Below are 14691 nucleotides of genomic sequence, written 5' to 3'. Positions count from 1 at the left end.
ATGCTCAGATGTGGACACAAGAGATTCAGTGCAGAGGAAATGAGTCTCAGATTCACCTCTGTCCAACATCACCATCACACCAAAACAACTGTTCTCGTGAACACAACGTTGCTTTGCTTTGTACTGGTAGGAGTTCAAAATGCATTATTTATTAAAATGCTGTTTTAATTCCGCTGCCTTTCTCTTTCGATTGTCGTATGAGTACGTGTGACAACAGCATTTTGCTGGTGAGAGTGCTCTTATATTGTCTTTTCTAATTTTTTTGTTTGTTTGTTTTTTAAGATAAATAATATGATTCTTTAATAAGAGTAGCCTTGTGACCAGCGTTTCTCTGGAGGCAGACAAATCAGTGACTAATTAGCAAAGACCCAGCCCTATCATACACCCGGTGCAATGCGACACGAGGTGCGACGCAAGTGTTTTTTGCTAGTTTCAGCCCGATGGAGTTATCATTTTCATGTCCGGCCCTCATGTTGTTTAAATAGCAAATACACTCACTCCCATCTGTTCACCCATGGGCGTGCTAGTCTGAAAATGAAATATGTTCAGGCGCAGTGTTAGTGTGTTGTTTTTTGAGGCAAATGAATATGACTGTGCCACTGACCAAAAAAAAAACCTGGTCTAAAGTCAATGGCGCAGTATTTTTTTGTTGTTGTTATTTAAAGGCCGCATTAGTAATATGTACATAGGCGGGTGTACAACACGTGTACACTCTGCTTGTTACACACACAGGGACGCGCAGCAGCACACAAACATTTTTTTTAAAATATTAAAAATAAAAGGATTCCTTTCTGGAGAAGCATCCGGTCTTTCTGCTTGCAAATTCCGCCATGTAAATAGCGAATCTGCCATGGCGCAAACGTACCTGGTTTTTAAAGGGAATGGGAGATGACACTCTGATTGGTTTATTGCACGTTACACCCAAAACACACCCATGACTCATTAAGAAACTAGGTACAACCCTTTTGGACCATTTTTCTATGTTAAACTAACAAAAGAGGATTCCAACATGCCCTAAGTGCACCTGCGCCACGCGCTTCAAACCATGTGCTTAGATTAAAACAGGGCCCCCTGTCTGAAAGCATGACTGAACTTTTGATTCTGCATGATAAAAGAAAACTGATAAATGAATGCAACTCAAAGGGTGGGTGTGGGTCATCAATCCTCTGAAAAGGCAGAGATTGAACTGGTGTTCATAAAAATTTAAAAACAAAAAAGTGACAGAATTTTATTTATTTATTTATTTTTTGCTTGCGGATATATCAGAGCCTAACATTCAAAAAACTGAAAGTTACGGAGCATGATTTCTTCAATTCAGCTCTACATTAATAATTTGATTTAAATCTTTAAATTAGGTTTTCTCATTGCATTCATTTATTTTTGGTTTCACATGAACAAAACCATCAATTGTTTACTTTCATAATGGCTAATAATAATAATAATAATAATAATAATAATAAAGGCTGTGTATGTTACTAGACAAAAACTATGATTGATTTTTATTAATCAGTGAGAGACCTTTTGAAATGGCTTGGTGTTATGGTGGTGCAATATGTTATGTGTATAGTAAATGGGTTAAGATACCAATCTCTCTCTCTCTTTCTCTATCGCTTTTTCTCTCGCTCTCTGTTACAGACAAAAGGAATGTGAAACTGGTAAATGGTACCAGTCGCTGTTCTGGTAGAGTGGAGGTTCTTCTTAGAGGTCAGTGGGGAAGGGTGTGTGATGTTGGCTGGGATTTGGCAGATGCTGCAGTGGTGTGTAGAGAGCTGAACCGTGGAGAACCTGTAGATGCTCTTGGTGATGCTCATTTTGGTCTGGGATCAGGACCAATCTTAATAAAAAATCCAATGTGTAATGGATTAGAGTCTACACTTAAGACATGTGGATCCATGCAGGCAAGCATTCATGATGACGAGTGTCTTAATAAGAGTGCTCAAGTCATTTGTTCAGGTAAGCTAAATGTTTTGTGTTATAGAAAAACAAAAGGTCAAAGGCAGTCATATTTTACCCTTTGGACTTTAAATAGATCTGAGAACAAACAGTAAATGCAAATACTCAACTTATTATTATTGCTGCTGGTGGAAGATTCTTATAACATTTGAAGAACAGCATATTTTTTGAAAAATAAATAATTTATAACATGTCATATTATAACAGTAAAGTATAACGCCAGTTGTACTTTTATTTTACGGTGCATGCACTTTCACTTTACATACAGTATACTTTCCCAAGAAATTAATAGTAATACAGTATAAGGTAACTACATGGGTTAAGATTAGGTTTAAGTAGATTCAGGGCTAGTACCTAGTTATTACCCTATTATTGTAATTACTACAGTAAGTACATAGCATATACATATGAAACAGGACTGTAAAATAAAACACAAACAAAATGTCTTTACTGTATTTTTTGATCAATTTGGTAAGAACATATTTTTTCTCAAAAATATAACCCATTCAAAGTGATTTCAAACGTTTGAATACAATGCATTAAAGGTGCTGTAAGTGATCCTGGGTGGAGTAACTTCCTGTTGATGTTCGAAGTGTTGTCAAACAAAACAGAGGCTAGCTAGACCCTCCCTCCTCCTCCTCCTCCTCCCCTCCGTGCTTCCTGAAACAGTCATGAACGCGCATTTAAAATCATTCTTGTCAGTTATTGGCTGAAGCGTGTTTATTATGTTTTGTGGTCCAGGCTGCACCAGTTTGTTTTTATTGACATTTTTGGCGACTACAGAGACCGTGTTTTTTTACAGTGTGTTCAGGGGACAGGCAGCTAGCGAATAGTGAGGAGATGTTTGCGGTATGTGACAAAAAATGTTTTGGCCTAAAAATGCGTGACATCACTTAGAGCACCTTTAATTAATTAACAAAAAAACAGGGACTGATGTCAGCAAACCATAACATCCAGAATTGTTATTGGTATGAGCCATTATTGTGGCTTAGTTTCAATAGTTTTTTTAAAAAGGGAAAATGACAAAAATCATCTCAATGTTTTATGTGTCTTTTGTTTTAAAAGATTAAGGAAAATAAAATATCTGACATAAGTTTCATTCGCAAACTCAAAGTTTTTTTTTTAATGTTCATTCAGAAGTCAGGCTGGTTGGAGGTTCTCGCTGCTCTGGGAGGTTAGAGATACTTGATGATCAGACATGGATGTTAGTGAGTGCTGCTGCCTTTGACCAGCAGGATGCAGAGGTTGTGTGTAGAGAGCTGGACTGTGGGGCTCCTGTACAGGTGCTGGGAGAAGATGCTTTTGGAAAAGGAGACACTCAGATGTGGACACAAGAGATTCAGTGCAGAGGAGATGAGTCTCAGATTCACCTCTGTTCAACATCACCATCACACAAACACAACTTTTCTCATTACAATGATGTTAGACTTATGTGTGCAGGTTTGAGTAGTTTTTTAATGCAGTAAAATCAAATTTTATTTCTATAGATGGAAAATAAATATTAACTTCACAATATATTTTTTTTCTCCCTCTTTCTGTTTCTTGCTATTTCTTATATAGATAATATGAGAGTGAGGTTGGTTGGTGGTAACAGTTCCTGTGCTGGTCGAGTGGAGATTCATCATAGAGGTCAGTGGGGAACAGTGTGTCATGAGGACTGGGATATGACTGAAGCAGCAGTGGTGTGTAGAGAGCTGGACTGTGGAAAACCTGTAGATGCTCTGGGTGATGCTTATTTTGGGCAAGGATCAGGACCAATCTGGACACGTCTTATGTTATGTACTGGATCAGAATCAACACTGAAGTACTGTGCATCAATACAATGGGGTTTTTATGACTGTGATCACTCTAAAGATGCGGGAGTCTTTTGTTCAGGTTAGCATACTCCAAATCTCACAATTTTTTATATTATTACAGGGATCATGAACTGCATTTTTATTATTTTATAATGTTTCCTGAGGTCCAATGATATTGCTAGTATGATTTTTACATCATAATTTAGAAATAAAATGACATTTTCTACCCTGTTTTAGCCCTCTGATTTGAACGCTCTGTTGGAAGGGGTGTGTCTGCTGTGAGACTTGAATGTAAACACCCACTGCCATGATTGGCTAACATCTTGCATATGAAATAAGTATTACATGTGGAACTCTGCATGTGGAGTTTTTAATACTTTTTAATATTGTGAAAAGTGCTATAGCATTATATTTAGATCTACTCCTGTCGCATGAAAGGTTGCAGCATTGTAGCTGATGACATTGCAGCTCAATTTCTGCACTCTTACGATTCCTTTCATCATAACCAATGGTGCAAACACAATGTAAATAAGAGATTAATTGTGCAGTGTAGAAGGTGTCATTGACTATAACAGGAGTTTTGATGAGAGTCCAGAACTCAGTCACTGATAAACTCCCGCTGTGTGATTGACAGCTTCAGCGATTATTAAAGGAGCATTCTTTGATCACTTTCTGTAGTCTATATACTTTTATCACAATTTCAATAACAGACTTTTTTCATACTACAAAGAGAAACAATGTGAAGTTGAACATTTAGTCACTGGCATGATTAACTGATGCATAAAAAGCAATAAATGATTTTCTGGATCAGAAAATCATTTATTGATTATTTATGCCTGTATGTACCTACCAGGACATATAGGTATAAATAGGACCGGCATACTCACTTTCATTCATACTTTGCTTCGGAGCAGAGCTGTTGTCGAGTGATCGCTTATATTCCAGTCACCTGCAATTAAGTGCAAATTTCTATACTTAAGAGAGCAAAAAAGCAATTGTAATTGCTATAGGAGTTTCTCCGTCAACAGCAATTTTCATTGCTATTTTTTGCTTCACAGCTCGTGGGTTCTGGTGTGGAGGCACATTGCAGCGGTGTGTGTGTTAAGCGTGGCACAGACAGCACAGCATTTCATCCCTGGCCGTTTCGGATGAAAAAGCAGTTCCCTAAAAGAGCAAGCATGGGCGATCAGCATCTTTTTCAAGATGTCTTTTCGTCCGTGTGTTTCTGGATGCAGTAATTTCCTGACCTCATCTGACAGCCACAATTGCTGTATCATGTGCCTGGGCAAACAGCATTCTGAGAAAGCACTTGTGGATTGTACATGCTCTCACTGCTATCGCTGCATCAGAGAATAGCCTTTTGTCCTCTGAAAAGAATGAGAAGGCTGAGTTGCCCCCCTCTGGGGTGGTTACTCACACTGAATCGAATTTGAAGTTGATGGCCATGCTTTCCCAGGCATCTCTGGTTGAACCTGGCTGAAGGACGCCAACAAAGTGTGCTTTCTCAACGCCCCCATCTCCCATGCCAGCCTCTTCGATGACACTGTCGAGGACTTTGCCCAGCAGTTCTTGGCAGCCCAAAAGCAGACAGAGGCCATAAAACACATATTGCCCTGGCGTGATATTGCACCAATCCGCCACGGGCTGACCTCCAGCCTGCGTATCACCAAGGGCATCTCCCTGCAGCTGCACTGGCTCTAGGGAGACCTGAACCATTCCGTCCGCCCCAAGCCACCCACAGCAAAAACACACAGCCCATCCAGACTGTTAAATCCTCCAAGAAGAAAATACCTTAGTGTCCCTGAGATGGCTGGCCCAGAGATGGAGGGGACTGCTCTGTTCCAGGAGATGGTGAAGGCACCGCTCCTTCCCCTAGAGGAGGGCCGGATGGAGAATCCTGTGTTTCATTTTATTTCTGTTCTGCCGCTAGCTCCAGCACCAGTGGTACCCACTTTCTCAATAAAAGAGCAGTTTCCAATACCTCTGGGCCATACTGGGTCTGTGCTGACAATGAACAGTGCTCTGCTTTCTCACTCTCAGCAACACCCTCATTCACAAGCTCCATTCAAGATGCTCACGCTGAAATGCATCCTCATGTGTGTTCGCTTCCAGGATTGGTTTGCAGCGATCGACCTGCAGGAAGCGTACTTTCAGGTCTCGATTCTCTCTCGACAGAGACCATTTCTTCACTTTGTGTTCAAGGGTCAAGCATACCAGTACAAGGTCCTCCCCTTCGGGCTGTCCCTGTCTGTGTTTTTAAGTCACGGAAGCTGCCCTTGACCCTGCTGTGGGAAGTAGGCATTCGCATCTTCAACTATCTCAACAGCTGGCTCATTCTGGCCCAGTCCCGAGATCAGGTATGTGAACACAGGGACCTGGTGCTCAGGCACCTCAGCTGGGTGGAGCTTTGGGTCAACTGGAAAAAGAGCAAGCTCTCACCCATGCAGAGCATTTCTTTTCTCTGTGTGGAGTTGGACACAGTCAACATGACAGCGCGATTTTGGGATGATTTAGAGCCGATTCGGGGATATACAGGTAGACCTGTTTGCCTCCCAGGAGTCTGCTCATTGCCAGTTGTTTTTTTTTTTTCCTGACCGAGGGGACCCTCGGCACAGATTCACTGGCACACAGCTGGCCCCAGGGCTTACGCAAATATGCGTTCCCCCCAGTTACCAGAATACCAGTCCCAAGGCGAGCCGTCCCCTTTAGGGGTGAGAGCTCACTCCACTCAGGGTGTTGCTTCCTCCTGGGCATTGGTGCACGGTGCTTCTCTGGCAGACATATGCAGAGCTGCGGGTTGGGTGACACCTAACACATTTGCGAGATTCTATAATCTCCAAGTGGAGCCGGTATCCTCCTGTGTGCTGTCGACAAGTAGATATGATGAGATTCATTGTGGGTAATCCCATATGTGTTTGTCTATTATATGGTTTCCCTGACAGTAAACCCATGTCTTTCCCGGGGCGGCTCTGCCCTGCCCTGTCTCTATTCCAGTAGTAGTTCCTCCCTGGCCAGGTAGAACCTATCCCAGAGATCTTCCATATGTAGTACTGCCCCATGGGTCAGTCTATATGTGTACTTCCACACATTTCCTCCCTTTGGGCAGGGTGTGGTCTCCGTAGCGTTCCTCTCTGTTGGGACTGAGAACACTTCCCTAGCCTTTTGGTCATGGTTGAAAAAACGTAGGAATCAAGTTCTGAAGCACTCTTCCCTGGGACAGGAACAGCAGCTTCGACGATCCCCTGAGTAAGACCCTGTCCCTTCCATCCCCTATGGTACAGAGGACTTCTAATAAAAATTATTTTATTTTTTTGCTCACGCTAAATTCGGTCCAAGCTAGAATGACCTTTGTCTGTGTAACACAAAAGGTGATTTCATTTTTTTTTTTTTCCATGTGGCATGTACTTTATTTTATGAAATAACATCCATATTGATTTGCCTTTACATTGTGGTGAGTGATGATGACAGAATCTTTATTTTTGGCTGAACTTTCTCTTTAAATTAGCCATTTATAAAATATTTAATTATTTTACCTTCATTCCGTTTCACATTAATGTATCTTTTTGGTAGAAAAATTAATGACAAGAATTACACAAATAGATGAAGTTTATATATGTAGTGCCAAACTGTATGTGTATATATATATATATATATATATATATATATATATATATATATATATATATATATATATATATATATATATATATATATATATATATATATATATATATATATATATATATATATATATATATATAAATAATCTTTTGCTATAAGGTGTCAGGCTTGTTGGAGATTCTCACTGTTCTGGAAGAGTGGAGGTTTTTCATGGGAACACCTGGAATTCAGTGTGTGCTGCTGCCTTTGACCAGCAGGATGCAGAGGTTGTGTGTAGAGAGCTGGACTGTGGGGCTCCTGTACAGGTGCTGGGAGAAGATGCTTTTGGAAAAGGAGACACTCAGATGTGGACACAAGAGATTCAGTGCAGAGGAGATGAGTCTCAGATTCACCTCTGTCCAACATCACCATCACACAAACACAACTGTTCACATGATAATTACCAGGGGCTTCTCTGTGCTGGTAAGAGTTAAAATAATATGTAAGTTATTCCATGTGAAAAAGAAATACACTTAAGTTGTGCTTTTTCTTAATATACCTCAAAGTTCATTAAATATAAATGTTAAGACAAAAATTTTGTACACTATATCTTGTGTACATTACAAAATAAATTTCTAGAGTACATTTAAAAAGTATAGCAGCAATTGAAATATCCTTGTTTTACTCATAGTCTCTTTCTGTATTTCATTTGTTACATATAGGTGAAAAAAATGTGAGGTTGGTTGGTGGTAACAGTCGCTGTGCTGGTACAGTGGAGATTCATCATAGAGGTCAGTGGGGAACAGTGTGTCATGATTTTTGGGATTTGGCTGATGCTGCAGTGGTGTGTAGAGAGCTGGACTGTGGAGAACCTGTAGATGCTCTGAGTGGTGCTCATTTTGGACCAGGATCAGGACCAATTTGGGTGAATACTATTTTATGTGCTGGATCAGAGTCTACAGTGAAAAACTGTGGGTCATCAGGATGGAGCATACATGTCTGTACTCACAGTTTGGATGCCGGAGTCATCTGTTCAGGTAAATAACGCTTTACTTAAAAGCATTCCAGACTTGTTGTTTTCACCTGTTGCCCAAGAATTTGTGTTGACACAAAGAGTGATTGTGTTTTATGTGTAAAACTTAGTTTGTATGTTAACACATCTGCATTGTTATTACTGGCATTTAATTACCAAGCATGTGTTTTTCACTACTGTGAACTGTGGTTCATGTAATCTAAACAGGTCATAAACCTTCCAGACTTGTTAGTGGTTCTCATCTTTGCTCTGGGAGGTTAGAGATACTTGATGATCAGACATGGATGTCAGTGTGTGCTGCTGCCTTTGACCAGCAGGATGCAGAGGTTGTGTGTAGAGAGCTGGACTGTGGGGCTCCTGTACAGGTGCTGGGAGAAGATGCTTTTGGCAAAGGAGACGCTCAGATGTGGACACAAGAGATTCATTGCAGAGGAAATGAGTCTCAGATTTCATTCTGTTCCATATCATCATCACAGAAACACAACTGCACCAGTGTCAATAATGTGGGACTGATCTGTTCTGGTAAAGTATTGACATTAAGTGTCTCCTTATTTGTTTTTGTACTGTATCATGTCTTAGATTTACTGTAACCAATCTTAAATTATCTATTATACAACTTTGTTCCCATAAGTTGTTTTTGCATTGTTACTGAAATGTTAAGCAATATTTGATTGCACACATGAAGAGAATATGTTTCTCAGTCAAGGTTGTATGATAGATGTTTTTTGTAATGGGCCTTGTAATGATAAAAGTTCTTTGCACAGGTTACACTGATCTCAGACTGGTAAATGGTTCAGACTCTTGTTCTGGAAGAGTGGAGTTTCAGTTCATCAGTAAATGGAGCACAGTGTGTGATGCATGCTGGGATATGAGAGCTGCCAGTGTCCTCTGTAGACAGCTGAATTGTGGGATTGCTGTGTCTGTTGTGGGATCAGACTGGTTTGGAGAGGGAAGTAGTGAAATCTGGGCTGATGTGTTTGATTGTGACGGGAATGAAACAAAACTCTCAGAATGTTCCATCTCTTCATGGAGTCGAGCTGAAAGTTCTCATAGACGAGATGTTGGAGTCATCTGCTCTAGTGAGGGGATTTTATTGAAAAAATATTAAATGCATTAACTACCCTGTAATATCTTAATAAAGTGCCACATCTTTCACTCAGATTCCTCTCTGGCTGTTCATGATGGTCTGGTGCGGTTGTCTGGAGAGAGACAGTGTGAGGGGGAGGTGGAAGTTTCCATCCATCAGGTCTGGAGGAGAGTTCTGCTGGACTCCTGGAGTCTCACTGAATCCTCTGTGGTCTGCAGACAGCTGGGCTGTGGCTCTGTGCTGAACTTCTCCGGCTCCTCTTCATCCAGTCCTGAACACAGTCATGAGTGTGTGACGGGCTTCCAGTGCTCTGGGAGTGAAGCTCATCTGGGGAACTGCAGCTCTCCACAAACTCTCAACTGCAGCTCCACACAACAGCTGTCAATCACCTGCCTTGGTGAGAAGAGCAACATCTGGGCAGATTCTTCAGTTGTTAGTGATCACTAATGTGTTTTTCTTTCTCTGAATATCAGGTCACGGGTCCATCAGGCTGGTGGGTTCTGGGGGAGACTGTGCAGGGAGGCTGGAGGTTTTTCACAGCGGCTCATGGGGGACAGTGTGTGATGACTCCTGGGATATTAAAGATGCCCATGTGGTGTGCAGACAGCTGCAGTGTGGAGTGGCCCTCAGTAACCAGCAGGTACCAGCCTGGTTTGGTCCTGGTTCTGGACCCATATGGCTGGATGAGGTGGAGTGTGAGGGGAATGAGACGTCCCTGTGGAGCTGCTCTTCTCCAGGCTGGGGAAAACATGACTGTCAACACAAGGAGGATGTAGGAGTCGTGTGTTCAGGTATACACAACTAAAAAATAAAAACTGTTATTTTATAACATTTAAAATCTAAAATATTATTTGAGATATTTCTATCACCTATATATATATATATATATATATATATATATATATATATAAAATTTAGTAGTTGAAATGAATGGGGTTGGATGAAAGCTAAGGTTGCACTCATGTTTTCATCTAGAGTTTAAAGAGATCAGGTTAACTGAGGGCTGTGAAGGGAATGTGGAGGTTTTCTACAAAGGATCCTGGGGTAATGTGTGCTGGAACCAGATGGACAGAGACACAGCGAGTCTGATCTGTCAAGAGCTGAACTGTGGAAGATCTGGTGCTTTTTCCAATTCTATACCAAGACTAGAATCAGCTCCTAACTGGCTAGATAAAGTAAAATGTCGACCACATGATTCTAACCTGTGGCAGTGTCCATCTTTACCCTGGGGACAGAATGACTGCAATAGAGATGAAGTGGTCAAAATCATCTGCTCAGGTAAGGTATAATATAATATAACCAATGAGCAACCAATGAGCGCTGCTATGACACATTCAAACTTCTGTTGAACTGTTGTCCTATTGTAGTCTCCATAGGAACTCATGTAAATACTAGGGTCAACCCAATAAAATTAAGGAATTCCGTTTTGAGCACTACCCCACAAACATTAAAAGAATGTTCATGTCTGGCACTGTATGCATTGATAAAACACACCCCAAAGGAGGTATTTGAGTGCTTCTTATCATTTTGTGGAAGAAAATCCCACTGAACTTCACTGCGATCCACAGCTGTATGTAGCATATGCACACCCAACTGTTATCAGTGTAGTTTAACTCCGCTTCATGTAATCTATCCACACTGAACTTCAACAGTTGAGGCACTGCCAAAAGACTGTCATTGTGACACTGTAAATTGTCAGCATTATTGAAACATATACTTTTTTGGTAACACTTTACAATAAGGTTTCATTAGGTAACATTAGCAGTCTTATTAATAAACATTAACAAATATTAATAATGTTTATAATGCCCTAACTTGTGATTCCAGAACAGAAAAGTCATGAGTCCCCTCGAAGCTATCTGACATGGTCTACATCTCCCTACAAGAGACAGTATTCAGGTAAGTTAATTTGGTGGCAAAGGACATCATAACAGTCATTTGACCACAATTAATCTCACGCAACACACATATTCCCCCCTGTAGGTGCTGCTGTTCTGATAGTACTCTTCTGGGAATTAATGTCAGTCTTGTATGTGTTATATAGAGAGTCTTCCTCTCAGACTTAGTGGAGGGGAGGGCCGGTGCTCTGGGAGGCTGGAGGTGTATCATAACGCTGTGTGGGGCTCAGTCTGTGATGATCTGTGGGACATCAGCGATGCTCAGGTGGTCTGCAGACAGCTGGGTTGTGGAGCAGCACTGAGGGCTGATGGGAATTCAGTCTTTGGTGCTGGTGAAGGTGTTGTGTGGCTGAACAGAGTCGAGTGCAGAGGGAATGAGATTCACCTGTGGGACTGTCCTCTCTCCCTGAAGAACCACACTGACTGCTCCAACAAAGATCACGCTGGACTCACCTGTGCAGGTCACAGAAAACACTGATAAAATGTATTCATTAATTGCTAATAATATTTGTGTATTTGCATGGTATTAAATGTGTTTGTATCTGTTTTGACAGATTTGTCAGTGTCCACCACTCCTGCCACAACAACATCATCTTCTCCTCCAGTTTCTCAGACAGTGAGCTCAACATCAGTCTCTTGTTCACAAACTCCTCCGTCTCTCTCTGTGCTTGTGATTGTACTGGGAGTTGTGCTCTTACTGCTCTTAGTGCCACTGCTTATACTGATTCAGCAGAACAGAGTGATGAGGAGAGGTAGGAGAGATCCAGAGATATTGTGTCTTATTCAGTGTGTGATCAGTCATGTGTTGTGAACTGACAGCAGGTTTGTCTCTCTACACTCACAGCTCTCTCTGAGAGGAGACACAGGAGCACGACTGAGGCTGTTTATGAGGAGATTCATCGCAGACCCATTCATAGACACCATCTCTTCACTCAGAGGGGTGAGTGTCAGTGTCATAGTGTCTGATTTGTGGATATAAAAAGGGTAATCACTTTATTCATAGTGGTGACTAGAGTAAATAACATCGATCCATTTTTGGGACTTTTGTGTGTTCTCTGAAATAATACAGGGTTAGTGTAGTAATTCAGTGCGTGTCAATGTGATTCAACATGTTTATGATAAATCTACTCCTCCATAACAGAAGAACAGCATTCTGGGTATGAAGATGCTGATGAGCTTCTTTCAGGTTAGAGGACTGAAATATAACAATCTTATGTGCTACATACAAAAATGAATGGATGTTAAATTGATTAAAACATTCACTTAGCAGGCTTTCTTAACTGAGTTTAAATTATTATTAAACCATTCAGCACATAATAATTTGGATAAAGATTTATTGAATCTATGCTTTTTAAAGCAAATTCTGCAGTAGGAGCCGCTCCTGACTATAATGATGTCATCACCACTGAAGGGCCAAAAGGTCAGTGACTTTAACTGATTTCACTAAATTAAATGAACTATTAGGCCTCTGAATAGTAAAATCAGTTTCTGTTGATTTCCTCTTTTCTATTAACTCATTCAGAAGAGCAGCAAATCACACCTGAGAATTATGATGATGTAATCACTGTTGGACTGAGACCTCGTGATACAGGTTTATTTCTTATAATCATTTCTACAGATTTAACAATATAGGTGTATGTGCATTTTAATTATACATACAGTATGCACTGTTTGCCCCAAATTTTGTACATTTAATGGCTGCATTTAATTTTTTCATTATTTTACTTTTGTCTATTTTGACTTACCAGAAAACTATGATGATGTCATCATTGTACGACAGTTGTCCAATGACACAGCAGGTGTGGGTTTCATATTGTTCTCTCAAATTACATGTTTACATTTATGATATTTTTTAAAGCATATATTAACAAATTAATGTTCTCTTGTTTTCCAATAACAGACTATGATGATGTGGGGAAGGAGCCAGAAAAACAGGGAGGGACTGTATAACTCAAACCACACCCACTGCCTCAAATCCTCTCAATGCTATTAATGTTTGCAGAGTTTAAGCGTTTCAGATGCTATATAAGTTTCATCTGCTTTCCACCAATCTTTTATGTAACATTTTCTATCTGCTACATCTATTAAATCAATAACATTTTAATCAGTTTTTGACCAAAAAAAAAAAATGCTTTGCTTTCATGGCTTTTACAAAAAGTTTTTAATTTCTCTTTCCAGAGGTTTTTTGTTTTTGTTTTTGTGATCCCATTTCATTTAAACATTTCTATCAATTTGTATATAATTGTTATAATTTTAGATGCTTTAAAACTTCCACTGCTCTAGTCTTCACATCAACATCAACTGATAGTGGACATATATTTTGCTAAAGAATGTTGTAATGTACTTTAGGAAATAAGTTTACAAACAGCAGCTGTGATCAAGGATCTTTACATCAGAAGAATGTAAAGACTTTGCTTGTTGTTCACTTTATGTCCTGCAGAGGGGTTTGTGACAGTCAGTACACAGCATGCATGCTTGTTTTATGTACTTGTTTTATATTTGAGCCCAAATTGAATATTGCTTTGATATCTGATTGTTGTTTAACATTGATTTTAATGAATTATAATAACATTATAATTTATTAATTAAAGTCCCACTGACTATGTGCATGGATATGTCTTGTTGTTGTTGTTATTATTATTATTATTATCATTATTGTGAAATTGGGGAATGTTACAGCACATTTTGTTTTTTGTTTTTTTTGCAAACAAAATGCAAAATGTAATATATTTCTATGAAACATTGTATATTGTTTTTCTGGAATACTCCTTGGGTGATGTATCTGTCTTATCAGTGTTTTTCGCCAGCAGTTATCAGTGCTTGTATCTCTTCTCTGCAGGTGTCAGACTTTAGCGCTGTATGTACCCTGAAGTGTTTCCCACATTCTCTCATGACAGCTGGGTGACATTCATGTGCTGACATTCACCCAGTAATAACTGTAAATCAGAATGATAGGGTGAAAATTATTGTGGTCATGTTGGCCGTGGGTCCATCAGGCTGAATTTAAATGGTTTTAATACATATAATTTTCCATGTAAAGGTAACATAAAAATAAGTGAGGCGCGTGCTGCAGTTCCATTTTCACCACAGATTTACATTGAATAATTGTGGGGCGCTGTAGAGCTAGGGAGGACTCAGGCACCTGCTGCCCTGCTTAGTATAATAATACATACCTGCCAAAGCCATGCACAAGTTTTAATTTGTCCTGCTCACTTTACATCTTAAAATATTCTGGAAAATCTGAAAAGATTTGTTACAGAATGTTAAACACATTTACAATTTATTATTAATGCAGTTTATATAGAAGTCGATGTTTTGACTTAA

The 14691-nt window shown here is 39.9% G+C and overlaps 1 protein-coding gene across 1 annotated transcript; it reads left to right on the top strand.

Moving 5' to 3' along the window:
• The first annotated feature begins 5555 nt into the window (after positions 1-5555).
• Positions 5556-13965, top strand: LOC125245572 (scavenger receptor cysteine-rich type 1 protein M130-like). The gene is made up of 20 exons (XM_048156228.1): positions 5556-5693; positions 5790-5903; positions 6011-6106; positions 6856-6995; positions 7537-7832; positions 8072-8386; positions 8590-8904; positions 9147-9461; positions 9543-9866; positions 9943-10260; positions 10445-10747; positions 11297-11368; positions 11514-11828; positions 11922-12119; positions 12212-12307; positions 12509-12553; positions 12725-12787; positions 12890-12958; positions 13116-13166; positions 13268-13965. The coding sequence occupies exons 1-20, from the start codon at positions 5556-5558 to the stop codon at positions 13315-13317; spliced, it is 3633 nt and encodes a 1210-aa protein (XP_048012185.1). The 3' UTR covers positions 13318-13965.
• Positions 13966-14691: the final 726 nt, after the last annotated feature.

Source organism: Megalobrama amblycephala, linkage group LG14, assembly GCF_018812025.1.
Source record: "Megalobrama amblycephala isolate DHTTF-2021 linkage group LG14, ASM1881202v1, whole genome shotgun sequence".
Lineage (NCBI taxonomy): Eukaryota > Metazoa > Chordata > Actinopteri > Cypriniformes > Xenocyprididae > Megalobrama > Megalobrama amblycephala.
The sequence above is the reverse complement of the archived record's forward strand: the minus strand, read 5'-3'. Positions and strand labels throughout refer to the sequence as shown.